The 14,855-nt window shown below is 50.5% G+C and overlaps 1 protein-coding gene across 4 annotated transcripts in view; it reads right to left on the bottom strand.

The window, feature by feature from the left end:
- Window positions 1-240: 240 nt before the first annotated feature.
- Window positions 241-14,855, bottom strand: part of SRL (sarcalumenin) — a 105,348-nt gene continuing 90,733 nt past the window's right edge. For all 4 annotated transcript variants that reach the window (XM_054042062.1, XM_054042061.1, XM_054042063.1 and 1 more), the window contains 3 exons: window positions 7,804-7,920; window positions 6,235-6,468; window positions 241-4,749 (listed from right to left, as the gene is read on the bottom strand). In XM_054042062.1, the coding sequence (XP_053898037.1) occupies window positions 3,938-4,749; window positions 6,235-6,468; window positions 7,804-7,920 (1,163 nt within the window). In that variant the 3' untranslated portion in view covers window positions 241-3,937. The remainder of the gene's footprint in view (window positions 4,750-6,234; window positions 6,469-7,803; window positions 7,921-14,855) is intronic.

Below are 14,855 nucleotides of genomic sequence, written 5' to 3'. Positions count from 1 at the left end.
CAACCAGAGCCACCTGTGTGCATCTGAGGGCAACGTTTCACTTCCCTTTGGAACTCAGGGGCGCAATCTGGGATTTTCTCCTTCCCTCCCCAGGTTTTGTATAAGCACTGCTCTCCTGCATGGGGCTCAATCCTGCTCCCTTTGAAGCCAATTACAAAACTCCCATTGACTTCAATAGAAGCAAGCCCATGGTTTCAGCATCTCTGTGGACAGGCAAACAAAGTAAATGTAGCCGTGGAATGTGTTTGAAAAATACTGATTTTATTAGACGGGTTGATGTACAGGACCAACAATTTTATCCAAATGCACATTATCATGAACACCTAATTGGGAATATATTACAGCATGTAATTCTTTATAATCTGTCTGTTCAGATTCCTGTTAAAAAAGAAGCACACAACAGTGGGTTTAGGGATGTTGGGTTTTTTAGCAAAATTAAAAGATCTTCAGGCTCCCTATTTTCATTCCTGATGCATTTCCTGTAACTCAGAGACACATCGCTTATGTCACGCTTTATATTTTGTTTCTAATCAAGTTCATTTTGTTTCATAAAACAGAGACAGTCAGATTGATGGTAGGAGCCTGCTGTGTCATCAGACTGTGTCAGATGAGATGGGCTTTGAACTACAGTCCTTCTTAGACTAACAATCATTTGCTGTGGCCATGCAAGTAATTTCAAGTGTCAAGGGGTTTGGGAAGAAAGGCCATCAGAAATGTGTCCGATTCCCAACAAGGGCTGTGGTAGCCAACCAGAGCTAAGAGTGGGCCCAGCTTGATGTGCAGTTAACAAACAAATGCACTTCTTAGGTCCACTGTTTCTTAAGGGTCACCTGATGTCAGGCCACAGGGGGGTTAAACTTGGAGCGCCAGGAGTGCTTTTAAGAAGAGAATCCTAGTGTAAATTTTCAGATGGGAAGATGGTTATGATCAATGCATGAGCCTCTATGCTGGGCTTTTGAGCCAGTACTATGCTTTTGTCAGTCACATGTTAAAAGGTGAACTCATCTGATTACAGGAGATTTTCTTGAGTATATGCAGAGAACTTCATTGTCAATGAATGCTTACCCAACAGGACGTCAACCAACAGGCCCAGTACTTGTAGACAACCGTGCTTTACAACCTCCATCCTCCTCAATGCTGCCAACGTTCTTCGGTCTATATTGTGTTGGTAACACCAGCCACACCACAATCATAAACTACACCAACACCCAAAAGGAGAGCAGTAGCTTTATGACCAGCAGGATGCTAGTGAGCTAGAGGGAACTAGGAAGGAAGGACCTGGGTATAGTGAAAAGAGGATGACAAGAAACGGAGGAAAGAAAAGGTAGGAGAAAGATTGAAGAAAAGGGGAAGAGAACATGAACAGGAGAAAGACAAAAAGAAGATGGCAGCACAGCGAAGAGAAATAAAAAGGCAAAGAACGAGCAGGAAGAATAAGGCACAGAGAATTAGAAAAGTTTAACAGACTTATTTGCTTATGGTGACAATAAAACATAATGTGATGGCAGAAGCAGTGGCAAAATTAGCACAGTTCTGACAGTGTTTCTTTTCCATTTGCTCCTAAGAAAACCATGCAAACTAGGCCAAGTGACAGGAGCAGCAGGTAAGCTTAATGGAGGACAATGAGAAGTGAGAAAGAGTGGGTGACCAAGACAAAGAAGGATGAGGAGAAGGAATGGGGCAATGTAAAAGAAAGAGAGGAGAAGAAGAACAGAAGTGAATGGAGGAAGCAGCTCCAAAGCAGTCTGAGACCTCACTCAGTATTGACTCACCAACATGTCACTTCTCTTTGTGCTATTTCAGATGCCAGTTTCTCTGACACCTCTTCTTGCCTTAATTAGCTGCCCCTGTTCCTTTCAGTGCTGTGCACAAAATCCCTCGGCATGTAACCTGCCTTCTTGCAGTACTCATCGATGTACTTGTTTCTTCTCCGGCACCCAGCCTTTGGGGACTCATTACCCATCAGATGTATCCTCCAGGGTGACACATTTGGATCAAGTCAAGCACCCATGAAAATGGCCACTAGAACTCACCTGGATTGCTTTAAAAGATCGTTTCTTTTAAACTCAAGGTTTCGGCACCAAGGAAGCTGAATCCCAGACCAATGCTAGATATGTTTGGTTCTCCTGTAGCCACAGCTCCATCTCTATTCACACGTGGATCAGAGATGTGCTGCCTTTCAGACCCCATGCCATGCTCCCAACAGGCTCTGGTCAACACCTTCCACTTTCTCATCTGCTCAAGTTTCTTCTTTAAAAAGCCAACATATGGCTTTCTTATTTCCTTTTGTCTTTCTATCTTTGCCTTGCTTTGCTTGGCATTTCATTGAATTCTTGACCCCGTGCAGATAAGGCCCACAGGTATGTTACAGTGAGTACTTCTACTCAGAAGGTTCTCTGAAGACCGGCCACAGCTCTGGTCCATTTGACAGGGAGAATAATGAAGAAAGGCTATTTAGCAGGTCTCGTACACCATTCAGGGCAACATCCACCTTCTTCTTCAGTTAGTGCTTAGCTCAACCACCAGCCATGCTGGGTCATTGCAACCAAACAATGCCTGCTTAGTGAAGAGGGCTCCCATACTTCCCCCGTGCTTTAGTTGCCATCTACAATGAACTATGTCCACTGAGAGGCTGGCACTGGTTCCAATGGCATCATTTCCTGCAACTCACAATTTTGGGTGTTGGTGTGTTGGGGCAGGTGAACAACATGGCAATGCCAACAAATAAATATGACTGCTTGGCTCAGCCCAAATAAGATAGGGCCCAGACACCTTCGACTTCCTAACCTACAGCTAAAAGATTGGAAGAGAAAACAGGCAACGGCTGTGAAATGGAGGGTGTTCCTGTCTTCCTCCAAACCGCACAACAACGCAGGGATTTGACTTGGAGAAAACATGCAACACTGGCATAAACAAGGTCAAAATGCAAATTGATTAACCCTCTGAGCCTACCAAGGTTTGTGCTTGACTTGCCAACAACTGCATGACGCTAACAGCAAATGCATACACTAAGCTCCCTGCCGCTTCTCAGGCACAGGGACAGACCGATGCGTTTAAAGGCTTTCTTCTGAACTTTCTTGAGTTACAGCCACTGTCTCTCAAATGTAACTTAAGTGCCATTGCTCTTTCAGCTCCAGTCCATTTCTCCTTATGAGCCAGACTTCCAAATCCCACCTGGGACATGCATTTGATGCTAACAATGCCATATGTTCCCAGAGATTGGACTGAATCCAGTCTAAACACAGACATGGGGTCTTTCTTTCCCTACCCCTGGGGATAGGAGAGGGCTAATACCTGGGTGAATGCTAAAGATTCTGAGTTACAGCTCAACTGTCATCCAAATGGAGTTCACAAAGAACTGAACCTGATGGCCTACGAGTCTTGGAAAGAAAAAAAAACAGATTATTATTTATTTATAGGCATTTCTGTGGTCCTCGTGCCTATATACAGCCACCAAAAGCTGACATTTACTCTGCTGGATCTCTCTCTCCCCAGGGGTGCTCCTCTCCGGTTCTCCAGGTCAAGGCGTCGCAGCCTTCCTCCAGGTTATCTTTCCAGAGTCTGCATTTCCTACTCCCTGTCTGCTTAGTGTATGCAAAGGTTGAACTTCTTGTTCCACACTCATGAACTTCAGTACCAGTGAAAAAGCAGCTAAAGCTTTAGTTCACCATTTGTTGCTTTTACTTACAGTTTAAACATTGCTTTCTATTTGAAATAACAAAGATAAAATGTCAGGAATTCACAGTTCTTTATTCTCTTTTCTATGCCCACCCCACTTCCCCTGCCATTAATGTCAATGACTCAAAGTCCTTGTTGGACAGTAGCTCTTGCCAGTGTGGCACTCAAAGGGTTAATAAACCATGGCTTCTTGGACAGATAAGACATAAGCTCATTCACCAATAGGAACACATGAATGGTTATGTTAGTACATAGCATGTTATGGTTTCCTATAGCGGTTCCTTGGGGTTTCACCACAGCCAGTTGTGTCACAGGAGAGAACACTGGGCTTCTTCCCCAAGCCAATACTCCCCAAGAGATCAGGAAGCTCATGAGTAATGGCCCTTTCGATCTTCTCCAGGTAACATCCTCCCATGTAGGAGCACTGCTGAGCTAGCAGCTTGAAGCTGCTGATGGGATTGATGCCGAAGAAGTCCTTATAAGCCTCGCGGTTGGGGAGATCAAACTTGCTGACATTGGTCTTTGCCAGGATGGACTTGAAGATGTAGAACTTGTCAGGGTCTTCCACAATGTCCTTGAATACCAGCTCCCCGTCACTGAAGAAGGTCATTTTGTCCTTGTAGGTTTGCAGATAGCGGTCGACCAGGAGAGCGTGGATGCGAACCCGGATGGCATGTTGGCGGATGAAGGCAATCTTATTCTCCAGCCTGTTTTCAATCACCTGGTTAAGGTCTTCCAGGAGCGAGATCTCTTCTTTAAGGAATAGATCCTTGTGGGTTTCAGGGTGATATTCTGGAGGCCAGAAGGAACTGACATAGACCCTGGGAGGTTCAGTGACATTGATCAGAGGAGCCAAGCTCCAGAACAAGGCGCCATAGACTCTCATAAGCTCCTGGGTGGCGAGACTGTCCGCTTTGTTCAAGATTATTCTTATCTGAGACTCCCGGCCCTTCAGCTGGCGAAACAGCATCTCCAGCTCCAGCCCCACATCCAGCTTTGTAGGGTCAAAGACGACAAAGATGAGGTCAGCTCTGTCGATGAACCACTGGCACACGTCATTGAATGGGTAACCTTTGGGAGAGGAGAGAGAAAAATCAAACAGAAATGTCCAGCTCCCCACATCTAACACAGGACTGATCCATTCAATCACCAGCATAGATACGACACAAGCCCACCATATCTCAGACCCCTTCAGACTTAGACTCATGCAGTGGGAAATCTCGTTTCTCAGCTACTAAAGCCATCGCAGAACATCTTGGCACCAATATCCACAATTGGTCTATATTCAGTTGGCACTAGTGCCTTAGCTGGCGTTCTCTGATAAAATCCTGGCCCCAGTAAAGTCAACGGGGATTTTGCCATTGGGCCAGGATTTCCCCCTGGATTGAAGGTAGATATTGGGAGAGCAGAGGTGGGGATGCTGTGTAATTAATGCACTGATGAGCATATAGGTAAATAACAGATTTTAGTAGACAATTCAAACATTTTATTAATATGATGGTACTGCCTTCTGCCTCTAGGCCCACTCTGACGTACACTCTGCTGCCTCCTAGTGGTTGGGGGTGTGTTTTGCTTCTTCTGGAATTAAATTCCTTCCAAGTCACTTCCAAATTTTCCTTTTCTCTGTAGCCTGCTGTTGATTATCTGTGCTCTGATTGTTTTCTAAGGCCATGTTTTGGTCACTCCAATGCTGTCTAATGTATCTAGTATATGGGTTGACAAACCCCAGCAGTGCTACCCCAGTTGTGAGATACGTTATCCTGGAAATGCTGGTGTTCCAGCATTCCATCGTGTCCTGGTCTAGCACAGAGACTTGGGCAGGGGCCTGCATCAAAGAACATGATAGAAACATGATAGAAAATGATGGGCAAAGTGCAGCCCATAGGCTAAATACAGCCCAAAGGCCACAAACACCCCCATCTTGCTTAAGTCTCTGAACATTGCCCCTCCATATGAAAGAAGAAGTGTGCTGTATCTGCTCTATTTTATGAATATTGTGTGTGTCCCTGAGGTCCCTGCCAGGTGGCCATTACAAACACAGGTGGGCAAAATTTTGGTGCTTCTGCAATATAAAAATAAACACCCTGCAACACCTCCTCACTGGCCCTTTGTTGTGTGTGACCTAATGAATACAGCGCTCAACTGGGCCTCAGGAGATCTTGGTTCTCTTCCTGGATCAGCCACTGTCGCTTTTTTTCCCATCTGTAAACAGGGCCGGCTCCAGCATTTCTGCCGCCCCAAGCGCAAAAAAAAAAAAAAAAAAGCCGCGATCAGCAGCGGCAGTTCAGCGGCAGGTCCTTTGCTCCTAGAGGGAGTGAGGGACCCGCTGCCCCCGAATTGCCGCAGGTGCTGCCCCTCTCCCTTGGCCGCCCCAAGTACCTGCTTGTTAAGCTGGTGCCTGGAGCCGGCCCTGTCTGTAAAACAGGGAAAATGCTACAGCGCTTTGAGATCTACTGATGAACAGCGTTGTAGAAGAGCAAGGGACTGTTATTATCTCACATTTATAATGCTCCTTCTTTTCTGGTCTCTCTTAAAATGAACAAAGCTGGTTACTACCTCGTTCCTGTTGCTTGCGGTTTTCAATGATGCCCGGTGTGTCTACAAAGGTGACCCGCTCTAAAAGCTTATGAGGCACCTCTATCCCGATCAGCTTCTCCAGGAAGTTCTGCCCAAACTTTTCGAGGGGTGAAAAGGAGCGTGCGCTGTCAGCAGCCATCACGATGCCCTCAATGGTCTTCAGCTTTGGGCCGTGCATGATGACCGTGAACTCAGAGGTGGTGGGTTCAGCCCCTGTCCAGTAACAAGAGAAGCAGAGCAGGTGAGCTGTAAAGTCTAAGCTGTCCTGCTGGAAATGAGTCAGACTCTGTGTCTGAGACTATCTGCAGAGGATACTGCTTACTCATGAATATACAGAGGGTGATCCAAAGCAACAGGTATGGTCAGAGAGCATCTTGCAATATCATGTACCTTATGCCTTGTAGAATGTCTTGAGGAAACGTAGGGCAAGTCTACATTACAAAATTAAGTCAACCTAAGTTAGTTCGATGTACAGCCACCATAGTAATTAAATTGCTTTGCATGTCCACACTACACTCCTTGTGTCAGCGGAGCGCATCTTCACCAGGACTGTCAGTGTGGGGCATTGTGGGACGGCATCTGAAAGGCAGCAAGTGTTGATGTAAGTGACGTAGTGTCTACAGTGACACTGCATCGACCTAACTACATCAACCTATGGGCTATGCCTCTCACGGAGGTGGAGTTATTAAGTTGGTGTAGTGGGCAGATTACACGGGTGGCAGCTACATTTTAGTGTAGACACTTACAGAGTTAGGTTGATATAGGCTGCCTTATGTCGACCTAACTCTGTAGTGTAGACCAGGTTGTAGCTATTCCATGGATGCACGAGTGCAGTTTTTCCTGCAGTGGTTAATCTACACTGAGATATCACGAATATGCAAAGCACTATAAAGGCCCAACTCCTGCTCTGCTTTCTAGTGCCTTGATTCTCCCTATGCCAGAGCTCAGTACAGTTTTTAATTCAGCAGTGCTACGCTCAGCTGTGTTCAGGGATAAAAGAGAGTGGGAGCTGAGAAGAGGAGATGGGAAATGTCACGCCTGTTGTTAAAGTAAATTAATTGGCTCCATGCATGGTGGGGAAGGATAGAAGAAAAGGGCAAGTTCCCCTTGTTAGAGGATTGTTACTCTGCTGGCCTGGAAGGTGACCTACAGTGCGATGCCCTATCGGGTTGGAAGATCTCAGTCCTGAGTCTCTGGACTGCAGGAAGTGGGAATGCTGCGGAGGCAGATGCACAGCTTGATCCTGGGGGGTGAAGAGGGGAAGAGGAATCTCATCTGTCTCTCTCTGCACCAACTCCTCTGACTCTTACAGGTGCAGGGTTGCAAGGATTCAAGCCCTCCCTAACCAGAGAGATGGCTGTCACCTAACAGCCTGGGGGGTTGCAATGAATAAAAAGAGAGGTTCAAAGAGCAGCTGGGGACAATGTTTACCAGCCAAGCTCTGGCTGGAATTGACTCGAGAAGTGAATGTACGAGTGACAATGCCTGCTTGTACCCTTTGCACAGCACATTAAGCAGAAACAATGGGCAAGCCGGAGCGCACGTTACCTGTGTACAGCTGGTAGGGCGTGTCGTCCAGCCCTAGGAGGTAGTTTATCATGGTGGATTTGCCAACGCTCCATGGTCCCAAGAACAGCACCATTGGCTTGGACGTAATCTCCCCGTCTGCAAAGAGGAAATAACAAAAGGAAGTGAACAAGCACTAGAATTTGAGCTCCCCGCCGTAACGAATGTCCCAGCTGAAGAGTGAGCAAGAGCCGCCCTGTCCCACACCATTAGCTAAATGTTCCGAGTTCAGGGAAATTTTCTAAAGTTCCTTCAGCCGTTTGCAAGAGCAGGGCATAGCGACTGACTTGTGCGGGGCCAGGGTCATGGATACGTGTGTGCACACATGCTACTTATGCTGCTAGGTTTGTGCTTAGCCTTCAGAACCCCTGGTACTGGGACTGAATATGTGGAACAAAACAGTCGGGTCTGTGACTGACCCAGGTGCCCAATGTTAGCTAAGTCTGTGCTGGTGCTAGACAGTCAGGAGACTCCCTCAGTCTGATCATTCGTCTGTGAGATGGAAGAAATGATATGAACTTGATTGCTGCCCTCCTGACTATATCCAGAGTGGAACGAGCCTCACCCTTTGGCTGCCTGATGATGTACAGCCTTACGGCTGGACCTCTGTCCACATGGTGCAGTGGGCGACTCCACCAAATGTGCACTGCTTGTGGCGCACAGTAGGGTTAAAGTCCTGATCCAACTTCCACTGAAGTCAATGGAAAGACGCCCATTGACTACAGTAGGAGCTGGGACAGACCTCACTCAAAAGTGGTTCTGTAGGAGCTTCACATCCGGATGACCACACATGTCCCAATGGTTACTGTGCTTTAGAATTCTATTAAGTGGAGATGGACAAATTTGGGGTAATTCCAGGATCTCCTAGTACCTCAAATTCAAAGCACCACCCAGCCGTAGGTATTTAACCAATTCCACCCCTCCTGGCCATCTTGGATTATTGCATAAAAGTCCCCTCAGGCTGATCCTACCCAAATTATGAAAAGTCTTGAAAGGAATGTTTTTCTACTCTGTTTTGAAGACGTATTTGCTTAGTGAATTTTGAGTTAGTTTTTGCAGGCATCTTTTTACAGGCAGCAATGCATTCCCAAACATGTGCATGCCCCCGCAAAAACCTGCCCTCGTGCATGCCAAGCAGGCCATTGTGACTGGAATTATTTCTTTTATGGAAGCAAATTGGCAATTTGTGTGGACATGGGCAAGTTTTTGCACATGGAACAGACGTGCATGCATTTTTGCAGGTGCCCCTTTTACAGCTTCTTTTAGAACACAAATCAATTGGAGATTTTGCCATGATCCCCATGATACGCATGGGCAAGCCGAGAGGTGCAAGGCCAGGCTCAGAGCTGGGCAGGCTGACACAATGGGGCTGGCAGCCGGGGAACATTACATGCCCCAGCTGGTAGGGGCCAGTAGGAAACTCATCAAGGGCCTGATCGTGCACCATTACAATCAATGGGAGTTTTGCTGTGGACTTTCATGGGATCAGGGCATAAGGGCCTGATCCTGCAGCCCCTTACTCAAGTGAGGAGTACTTCAAGTGAGGCTACTCATGTAACTAGCCCTACTGAAGTCAATGGCAAGGATTACTGAGGTGAGGTTCTGCAGGATCAAACCTGGAGCCATCTGCTGAGAACCATGGACAACTAACATCACCAAGGGGCCACAGGGAGTTGCTGTGTTCAGCACATCCCAGGATTCAGACCTGATCCATCTGGCACTTAGAAAGAGACAAGCAAAGGAGGACTGCAGAGTATGCTGCAGAGGACGCTGCGCAAAGAGCCCATGAAGAGACCCCTGGAGAGTGACAACCACAGGACAACCACAGTGAGCGAAAGAGATGTGTGGGAGACTTCTCCGCACCAGCGATCAGGCACACTGCCAGCGTAACCCACTCAGTGCAGTACTCTGTCACCCTCCAGTGGTGGTTGGGCCACAGACACACAAAGATTGATGAGCCTACCACAGTTTGGTCCCTCATTGCTGTGTCTCGACTGCCAGAAGCTGGGACTCAACAACAGGAGATGGATCACTTGATGATTGCCCTGTTCTGTTCATTCTCTCAGGCATCTGGCACCGCCACTGTCAGAAAACGGGAGACTGGGCTAGATGGACCATTGGCCTGACCCAGTCTGGCTGTTCTTATGTTAGCTCGGGCATGTTTTGAGAGCTACCCGTCCCAAGTTCAGTCGTGGCTCCTGATGAGCTGCTCGGGGGCGCAGTGTAACACTAACATTTAAAGAATTGTTTCCATGTTCTAAAACTGAAACCATTGCATAGGACGGGAAAGGGAGGGAATATGCTGAAAACAACCATGTATTTTATCGCATTTACTCTGCATAATAATTTATTATACCTATCGCTTTACACTGAGTAACTTAAATCCTATATTATACACTGTATAATAAATTATAGAAACAAAGTAAAACGTATAATTGATACAATCATTTAATACAGGCAGTACGTTCATATGGAAATAATATATTATTGTATCTACAAATAATGTATTATCCATATATAAAGCAAAACATATCGCCAGCAATATGGGTTATACTTTTGCACTAGGGTTACAAATAAGAATGAATTAATCCCTGCAATCTCTCTGGCTCCGATTTAGGGCAACACTTACACGTCTGCTTAAAATCAGTGGGGCTTAGAGCTGGGTAGGAAGTGATTTTCCCATTCTAGGAAGATATCTGAGATTTTTTAAAAAATGGTTTGGATCAACTGAAACATTTTGCTTCAATTTCAACTATTTTTTAATTTTAAAAGTTGGGGTTTTGTTTTTTTACTATAATGAGCTCAAATTTTGAAACTAACATTTGTTTCAAACTGGGAAACCAGAATTTTTGGTTTCAAAAATGTCAAAATGGGACATTTTGACAATTTCAAAACTTGTTTTTCAACATTTCTTCGAGTCGAGAATTTTGACCAAACTGACCCTTTCCTGTTTTGATTTTGATTAATCAACATTTTCAACAAGAAAACAGTTACCAAGAAATTCCTGACCAGCTCGAGTGGGATTTAAGCAGGTGCTTCAGTACTTTCCTGGGTAGGACCCTTGTGAGGTAGGGAAATATTCTTATAGATGGGGAAACTGAGGCACGGGGAAGATACGAGAATGGCACAAGGTTACGTAGAGACTCTGAAGCAGATTCAGGAAGGTAATCCAGATCAACCAGCTCCCAACCCATGGCCTTACCCCCACTATGAGCTGAGAATTCCTATGGCTTCAGTCTGTACAAGACAGCTGAATATTGTATAAAATGGTGCCAACGGGATAATATTTCAAACATACTTTGCATGGGGAAATGGTGTTTGACAGAAATGGGGGGGGGGGTCTGGGTGGGCTTTGTGTGTGCTGCCAAGAGCCACAGGGATTTCTGCCATGGTGGGAGAGGCAACTTTACATCACAGCCCCGTCAGGAATCACGTTTTCTCTTTGGCACCACCCCTGAATTGCCTCAGAGGTCCTTTCCCCTGATATTTCCTCTTTTGGCCCCATCCCCCTTTCCAGCTGCTCACCCCTTTCTGAACTCTAGAGGTGAAATCATGCCCCATTGAACTCAATGGGAGCTTTGCCCTTGACTTCAGTGGGGCCATGATTTCACTTAGGTGATTTCACCCCCTTTTGCACAACCTGTGAACTCAATATTGGTGCAATTTCAGGCCCTTAGCCATGGAGCTCTGATTCCTAGCATCCCATGTGCAGCATTCACCGAGGCCTGTGATGTTGAGTCTACGGTGTTCCTTGAAGTCAGTTGGAAGGGATGCTGGTGAGCAAAATGAGGAGCTTCTTTCTCTCCCTCCAGCCCTGATGCTGAGCTCTCTGCCTGCACAGTGGTCCCAGCTCAGGGAGTGAGAGGTCAGAAATGGCATATGGTCACCAATCACCAGGGGAAAGTTGTCAGTCCTCAGCATTGTCCCTGTGCTTCCCTCTCCCCCTCTCTGCCCTCAAACCCTCACCTCTCCCTGCATGGGAGCTCAGACAAGAGCTTTAATCTGGAGTGGAGCTTTTCTCTCCTGGGGTTGTCAAAGAGGAAAGAAAACAGCTCTGATGACAGTGAACATAAGAACAGCCATAATGAGTCAGACAGTATCATCGAAAAGCCATCGAGTCCAGTATCCTGTCTTCCGACAGTGGTCAATGCCAAGTGCCCCAGAGGAATGAACAGAACAGGTAATCACCCATTTATCCATCCCCTGTCTCCCATTCCCAGCTTCTGACAAACAGATGCTAGGGCAGTGGTCACCAACCCGTCAATCATGATTGACTGGTTGATCCTGGAGCCTCTGCCAGTCGATTGCGATCTCCGGGCCACTAAAAGTCCGGTGGTACAGCGGGGCTCAGGCAGGTTGCCTGCATACCCTGGCCCCACGCTGCTCCCGGAAACGGCTGGCTGCTGGCACGTCTCTGCAGCCCCAGGGGTGGGTGGGTGAGGTGTCTCCGCGTGCTGCCCCCGTCCCCAGCACCGTCCCCACAAATCAGCTGCGGGGGCAGTGTTTGTGGGCAGCACATGGAGACCAGCTGCCCCCCTTCTCCGCAAGGGCTGCAGAAACATGCCAGCAGATAGCCGCTTCCGGGAATGGCATGGGGCCAGGACAGGCAGGCAGCCTACCTGAGCCCTGCTGTGCCGCCGACAGGGAGCTGCCTGTGGTAAGCGCCTCCGGTCGGAGCCTGCGCCTTGCCCTCCCTCCCGCACGTCAACCCCCTACCCCAGTCCAGAGCCACCTCCTGCATCCAAACTTCCTCCCAGACCCTTCACCTCCACCTGCACCCCAATCCGCTGCACCAGCCTGGAGCCACCTCCTGCACCAAACTCCCTCCCAGAGCCCGCACACCTCACCCCCTCCTCCAGTACCGGGTTTACAATGGCACCAGTGGCACCATGGAGCCAGGCCCATGCTCAGAAGGGGCCACGGCCTGCTCTGCTTGCACTGCGCCCCAAGATTTTGCCAGCCCACTGGCTCCTCCCTCCCATCACTTGCTCCTCTCGGCCCCTGGGCCCCACCTGCCGTCTCCTCTCTGCCCCCTGGCCGGACCCCAGTGTACCTCCAGCTCCAGACAGTCTCTGCTTCCCACCACCTGTGGGGCCCCACCTGTCTCCCTGGAGTTGAGCTGCCTGGGACTGGTGCAGAAGCCTGGCCAGTCTTGGCCAGCTGGGGCGGGAGACAGTATGGGGGGCTAGGCTGGGTCCCTCCAGGCAAGTGGGTTTTGAGGGAGCCCGAGGGGGCAGGGTGTGGCCTGGCTGATCACGCCACTCCCAAGGGGCCCTGCTGGCTCAGCCCGGCAGACACAGTCTAGGGTTACCATACGTCCGGATTTTCCCGGACATGTCCGGATTTTGGGGGCTCAAATCCCCGTCCGGGGGGAAATCCCCAAAAGCCGGGCATGTCTGGGAAAATCAGGAGGCTCGGCCGGGGCCTCTTTGTCCGGGGCCGGGAGCCGGGCCGGGGTCGGGGCGCTGGGGGGTGCGGAGCCGGGCTGGGCCCGCGGTGCCGGGAGCCGGTCCGGGAGCCGGGGGCGCGGTGCCGGTCCGGGCCCGCGGAGCCGGGTCGGGGCGCCGGGCCGGGCCCGCGGGGCCGGGAGCCGGGCCGGGGTCGGGGCGCCGGGCCGGGCCCGCGGGGCCGGGAGCCGGGCCGGGGTCGGGGCGCCGGGCCGGGCCCGCGGGGCCGCGAGCCGGGCCGGGGTCGGGGAGCCGGGCCCGCGGGGCCGGGAGCCGGGCCGGGGTCGGGGAGCCGGGCCCGCGGGGCTGGGAGCCGGGGGGTGCACCGGACCCGCGGGGCTGGGAGCCGGGGGTTGCGCCGGGCCCGCGGGGCTGGGAGCCGGGGGGTGCGCCGGGCCGCCGGGGGCCGGCAGTGCTGGGCGGTCCGGGGGTGGTCGGTCGGGGCCGGCACCCCAGGGCCCGAGCCGACCCAGGCTGGAGCCGCCGGGGGGGCCAGCCTGGACCGCGCCTCCTCCCTCCCTCCCCCCTTACCTGCTTCAGGCTTCCCGCGAATTAAATGTTCGCGGGAAGCAGGGGAGGGGGCGGAGACTTTGGGAGGGGGCGGAGTTGGGGCGGGTGCGTGGGCGGGGCTGGGGGCGGGGCCAGGGCCGCGGGGAGTGTCCTCCATTTGGAGGCACAAAATATGGTAACCCTAACACAGTCACCTCCCAGCAGGGCCGGTGAGTGTGGCCAGGAGACAGGGCATGGGGGAATGGGTCTCTGGGAGGTCGGAGGGGGGGTGCTGGGCTGTGAGGGGGCAGGGAAGATCTGTGTGTTTTGGGGCACTAGGGAGTGGGGGTTCTGTGTGGGGTGCTGGGCAGTTGTTGTGGGTCTGTGGGCAGGGGATACTGGGCAGGGGTGGTGTTGTGCAGGACACTGTGCATTTGTGGGAGTTCTGGGGGGGCGATAGGCATAGCAGGTCTGTGCGGGGGGGCACTGGGCATCGGGATTCGGGGTGGTATTGCAGAGATGCTGACTTTCTGATTTCCCGGGGGTGCTTGACCCTGCTCTGCCCCATGCCCCACCCCCACTCCACCCTTTCCCCCAAGGGCCCATCCTCACGTCACCTCTTCCTGCCCCCGCTCCACCCCTGCCCTACCTCTTCCTGCCCCATTCCACACTCTCCTCCGAGTGCCCCCAGGCCTCCCTCTAGGGACTGACCTCCCTGTGCCATGCTCCATTGCCTCAATGGGGGCCCACAAATATGTTTGGCCCCAGACCCACAAAAGATTACTCTGGCCCTGCCTCCTGTACCCCAATCCCCTGCCAGAGCCCGCACCTGCACCCAAACTTCCTCCCAAAGCCCACACCCCCTCCTGCACCCCAACCCCCTGTCCCAGCTGGGAGCCCCCTCCTGCACCAAACTCTCTCCCAGAGCTTGCACCCCTCACTCCTGGACCCCAACCCCCTGCCCCAGGCTCAGCCAATGCACACCCCACAGTTGAGAATGTTACACTCATTTGTGACAATCCCTGAAGGATTTTGGATCTATAAACCACAAATGACACTAATAAAAAGTAAAACTCATGAACTGTCCAGTGGATTCTA

Source organism: Malaclemys terrapin, chromosome 10 (assembly GCF_027887155.1).
Source record: "Malaclemys terrapin pileata isolate rMalTer1 chromosome 10, rMalTer1.hap1, whole genome shotgun sequence".
NCBI lineage: Eukaryota > Metazoa > Chordata > Testudines > Emydidae > Malaclemys > Malaclemys terrapin.
Note: the sequence above shows the minus strand (reverse complement) of the source record. Positions and strands in the feature narration are given on the sequence as shown.